The sequence below is a fragment of the Palaemon carinicauda genome, chromosome 6, assembly GCF_036898095.1.
Source record: "Palaemon carinicauda isolate YSFRI2023 chromosome 6, ASM3689809v2, whole genome shotgun sequence".
Classification (NCBI taxonomy): Eukaryota; Metazoa; Arthropoda; class Malacostraca; order Decapoda; family Palaemonidae; genus Palaemon; species Palaemon carinicauda.
In genome coordinates, this window is record NC_090730.1 from 61,627,271 (window position 1) to 61,633,125 (window position 5,855).

General features: G+C 31.4%; 1 protein-coding gene across 2 annotated transcripts in view; it reads right to left on the reverse strand.

Annotated features, from left to right (window-relative positions):
• Nucleotides 1-1,507: 1,507 nt before the first annotated feature.
• Nucleotides 1,508-5,855, reverse strand: part of LOC137642093 (cell adhesion molecule 3-like) — a 516,757-nt gene continuing 512,409 nt past the window's right edge. For both annotated transcript variants that reach the window (XM_068374643.1, XM_068374644.1), the window contains exons 6-7: nt 3,281-3,497; nt 1,508-2,802 (exon numbers count right to left, since the gene is read on the reverse strand). In XM_068374643.1, coding sequence (XP_068230744.1) covers nt 2,723-2,802; nt 3,281-3,497 — 297 coding nt within the window. In that variant the 3' untranslated portion in view covers nt 1,508-2,722. The remainder of the gene's footprint in view (nt 2,803-3,280; nt 3,498-5,855) is intronic.

Genomic DNA, 5,855 nt, shown 5'->3' on the forward strand with positions numbered 1-5,855 from the left:
GTGTTACTTATATATTCTTAAGGTGCATATAGATATATCTATATATATATTTTCCTAACCCAAAATATAACACTCGTATCACAGTCGCTGCTACATCCATAATCCTCCATTTTATGACTAATCAGCTGATTTTGCGGTAATATGTAACAAGGAAATGTGTTTGGACATACATGTTTATATATATATATATATATATATGTATGTATATATATCGAACATAATCTTTTCAAACATATATATGAACATATACGTATATTCAATATATATATATATATATATATATGTATATATATATATATATATATATATCGAACATAAACTTTTCAAACATATATATGAACATATACGTATATTCAATATATATATATATATATATATATATGATAAATTTTTGCACATTTAAACGTGTTTCTTTCATATTTCAAATTAGCCATATATATATTAATACATTAAAGTCTGGATTCTCTTAATGACCTCTGGATCAGAGCCCAGGCGGAACCGCCCAAAGACTATAATATCGGACCGGCGGGGATTTGAACCCTCGTCCAGGATATCTGTATGCCAGTGACCATACCACTCAGCCACGAAGAAAGATAAAAGTCAATGACAATTCATCTGTACATATACCTGTCAAATTCAGGTTTTCTGTACTTAGAATTGAAATCAACCCCTCTTCACCATCGTAGTTAATTGGTAGGTTTGGGACTTGGCATTCGATTAATGATAAATTTTTGCATATTTAAACGTGTTTCTTTCATATTTCAAATAAGCCATATATATTAATACATTAAAGTCTGGATTCTCTTAACAACCTTGGGATCAGAGCCCCAGGCAGAACCGCCCAAAGACTATAATATCGGACCGGCGGGGATTTGAACCCTCGTCTAGGATATCTGTATGCCAGTGACCATACCACTCAGCCACGAAGAAAGATAAAAGTCAATGACAATTCTTCTGTACATATACCTGTCAAATTCAGCTTTTCTGTACTTAGAATTGAAATCAACCCATCTTCACCATCAGAGCTAATTGGTAGGTTTGGGACTTGGCATTCGATTAATGATAATTTTTTGCACATTTAAACGTGTTCCTTTCATATTTTAAATAAGCCATATATATTAATACAATAAAGTCTGGATTCTCTTAACGACCTCTGGATCAGAGCCCCAGGCTTGGAACCGCCCAAAGACTATAATATCGGACCGGCGGGGATTTGAACCCTCGTCCAGGATATCTGTATGCTAGTGACCATACCACTCAGCCACGAAGAAAGATAAATGTCAATGACAATTATTCTGTATATACATATATATATACTTATATTATATATATATATATATATGTATATATATATATATATATATACATATATATATATATATATATATGTGTGTGTGTGTGTCTGTGTACATATATTATCATATATTATATTATATTATATCATGTATAATATATCTATATCTATATATGTATATTTATATATATATATATATATATATGTGTGTGTGTGTGTGTGTGTGTGCGCGCGCGCGCGTGTGTTTGTGTGTGTGTGCGTGTGTGTGTGTAGACTCAAGGAAAGCTCAGTTTCCTTCATTCTGTGTTCAAAGGCATCTACTTATCTATTATATTAACTTTCCAAATCTTAAGGTATTACATAACTCATTGATACCTATATTAGTATCGGTAAATAATGTATTACTACATTTTCATTATTTTTCAGTTCCTCCCTCTCGGCAATGATAGTATCCACAGCCATGGACCTCAATAAGAAAGTTCATTGTGTGTTTACACGTAAAAAATATTAAGAATTATGATATGATATAATAAATTTATATTACAGAAACAATTGAAAGTTCTAGAAATGAACAATAAAATCACCTTCCAAGGACACAAGATACATCAGCAAAAAAGAACAACATTGACAGAAGACAGTTTATGATCCATATCTACAGATGATGTGTTTTTCTAAAGTTTTGCAGTATGATATTGTGAGTAGAAATTAATTTAATTTTCGCTCAAATACCAAAATAAGGATTTAAAAAAAAAATACGTACCAGATTAATTTCCTTATGAAAATTCAAAAAAAAAAAAAAAATAATTTAGGGATTCAGGTTTTTAAAGTTTAGTCTGCCAAATACCAACAATAATTCACTAAATCTAAATAAATGATAGTTTGCATAAATATGGAATGAAATATATTAGGCTTATTTTACAGCCTAGGAATTTCCATGCCTAAACATTGCGTGGAACAGACTTTAATGCGACTAGTATTAAGGGTGTTTTTCGTTTAATACTCTATTTTACTCTAACTTGGCCTTGACTTGGAATGCAAAAATATGGAAGCTAAAGCAAAAAACTTGGTGTAAAATACATAACTTTGATTCATCCTGGTTGCCAAAACAAGAGGAACATATGAGATGATTTGGAAAACCAAAGGATTAGTTTCCCTTTCTCCTTTCTATTATTTCTTAATATGGAATCAATAACTTGAAACTGACGAACAATCGTTGTAGAAGAATCCAGCTAATATTTTGAGTAAATTATTTAAAGCAATTTTCGCGTACTGCGATCGAAACCTTTGATTATTCGTATATAAATGAAGCTTTAACTAATGTTTAGGGATACTTGCTTAGAATGTATGTCTCTAGTTTTGGCTTACATTAAGGGAATATCAAAACTAAAGAATTCCTTAAAACCTAGTACAGGTGGGCTCGAAGATGTATCACCAAAGGCCTTGGAGAATCTGAACAATTCCAATAGCTGATGCAACCAAGGCCATAGACGAGTGGCTTTCCATGTTACCTGTTTTGGAAGAAAGACACAACAGATATTTGTATTAAAAAAAAGATAAATTTTAGCTTTGATTAAGATTTTTTTTTATGTTATGGGAAACATTATTCAATCAGGAAAAGAAGGGTCCATCTATTATGATTAAATAAAATCAGACAAACTTTATTACGTATAAACAGTAATTGTATGGATGATTGAGTTGTGAATGGTGAAAATTAATGTTTGAATGACAACGTATAGCTATTATCGGAATATTCTAAATATATTTTCGCTTTCAAGGGCGTAATAATGGCTGTATGTTATTAAATTTCTTATTTTATATAATAAAAATTAGGTTCAGATAAAAACACACAAAAAAAAGAAATGATTCTTAAAAAGCCATTATTAATGACAAAGAAAAACACGAAATCATTTTAAAATCTCTCTCTCTCTCTCTCTCTCTCTCTCTCTCCTCTCTCTCTCTCTCTCAGTATGGAATTGTCCATTTTACCTTTGCTAGAAGACGGGAAAAAAGACGTGCGATACACTTCTGCGGTTTCTGACTGTTCGGTGTTGATGTCGAATCCTTTGACCTGAGCGCGGCAAGTGAGTGTCAGCGAAGGAACGTATTTCTCCGATAATGGAAGAGTCAGCTGACTGCTGGAGGTGAATGTGTCAAGGTATTCGTTCTTGACCACGCCCATGTTCATCACACGACCAGAATCTTGCTGGGGATATCAAAATGGAGAAAATCATTGGGAGGCAATCATGCCTTAAAACTAAACGAAACACAATATTTAATGGAGATTTCCTTCAGAGGACATACATTCGAAGGAGTGGATTGAAAGACCCTTCCACCTTACATATATCATTGACATTATAACATTTCATATAGATTAGTTGAAATTTTAATAGCCAAAGCTCATAACGCAATGTTTGTTGTGTTATATGCCTTTTGTTCAGTCGGATATGGGGCATTATTGCAAAAGTTCCGGGACAGCCTAAGCCACCAATTCCCTTGCAGAGATTAACCATTCATGAAAATGCAAATAGATGATCATATGGCCTTTGAGTTAATTGAAAAATGCTTTTATAAGTACACGAGGATAATACACACAAACACACACACACACACACACATATATATATATATATATATATACATATAAATATATAGCTATATACACACACAGACACACACACACACACACATATATATATATATATATATATACATATAATAATAGTAATAATAATAATAATAATAATAATAATAATAATAATAATAATAATAATAATAATAATAATAATAATAATAATAACCACAATGACATATATTCCCGAATTCTACCTTGGAAATATATATCTACTTGAATTTATTTATGGTAATAGCTTCTGGCTAGGCGAAGATTTGAACTCATGCCCCTCAGCTAAAACCATGCCTGTCAGAACCCTACCAACTGAGCTATCAAGAGAGACAGCTCAGTTGGTAGAGTCCTGTCAGCCATGGTTACAGCTGAGTAGCAAGAGTTTGAGTCTCTGGCTAGCCAAAAGCTATTACCCTAAATAGATTCCAGTGGATATATATACCCAAGGTAATTTCAGTATTAAATATCTTTGTGGTTGATATTTACATTGATTAAAATCACGAGTGTTAGTGCTATATATATATATATATATATATATATAGTATCTGATAACCTTACCACATCGATAAAAATATTAAAAGGTACATAATGATGAAAATGAAGCAAAGATTTATTACTTTTTACCAACATTCTATGAATTATATCTATATTCATTAGAATCGAATTTTCTCTACCAATTATTGAATACAATTATATACCTATTTTCTTATAGTATTATAATTCAAGCATCATGGGTGTTTATATCAACAGCAAAAAACATTTCCAAAAAGGAAAATAAGATTAGAGGGACATCAAATACAGCTAGACTTTGTGCGTTTGGTATTAGGTGAATTAATCTATTATCAGGTAGAAGCCACGCCCATACGTTTTCTCCTAAGGGAAAAAAGGAACATGGTCAGTTTTTCTTATTTCCAGAAAGACATGACAATACTCGTTGACTTGATTTCCAACAAGAGCTTCATCCCAGTCTTACCTATGAAGATAACAATACGATTCTTCAATATCAAAAGTAAAAGATTTTTGTATAATCTGGAGGGACAATGCATAGCATGATTAAAGAAATATCTTTGATTTTATTCCTGGGTAATGTGAATTGTAAAGTTTTTTTTTTTTTTTTACGTAAAAAGAAACATTATCTCGTTGATTTTTGTTACATCTATAGCTTTTAGTTTATATTTTCACTAAGTAATCGTTTAATCTATCAAATAAATCTTTTGGAAAATATAGAGAACTGCTCTTCCTCATATTCCAGTAATTCCTCTTTTTTTTTTTTTATTCGTTTCCATTACATGGCCATACAATATTATTACGCGATTTATTTCACGAAACGTTGTGCGTTATTATCATCGTGATTTATTACCCTTTGTTAACCTAGAAACCCCTCCCCTTTTCGTACAGTCCATTTACTTTCGGTAATTGACCTCAGTCATTCACAGTTGCTTCCACTTTGCAATTATTTCTTCATTAGGGAAATCATTACTCAAAAAATTGTAGACTTCTGGACTTTTATTTAAATTTTCTCTTTAAATCTTAACTGTTCTCGTTATACATTCTCATATTATATAATTGAGTCAGTATATGTAGACAGCTTATCAATGAGCCACACTTTTTTTTTATTTCTTGGATATCTTTTTAAAGTTTCAGTGCAAGACTATTGCTTTTAGTTCATATTAAAATTTTAGCAGTGTTCTTCAATAACCCCAAGGCTATTTTACAATTATGAAATAATCATAATGGTTATTATTTGCACTAAAGAAAAATGTAATTGATATATGTACAGTACTTCAAATAGCATTTACGCATGAACTCCTGAGCAAAAACTTTCCTAAACGTTAGCCAAGCCACATACCTGCCTCTGTCTCTTTTAGCAACTTTACGAAATTTTCCCATTCTCTGTATGACCTTTCTGGCCTTTCAAATCCGCAAGTATTTAAAATC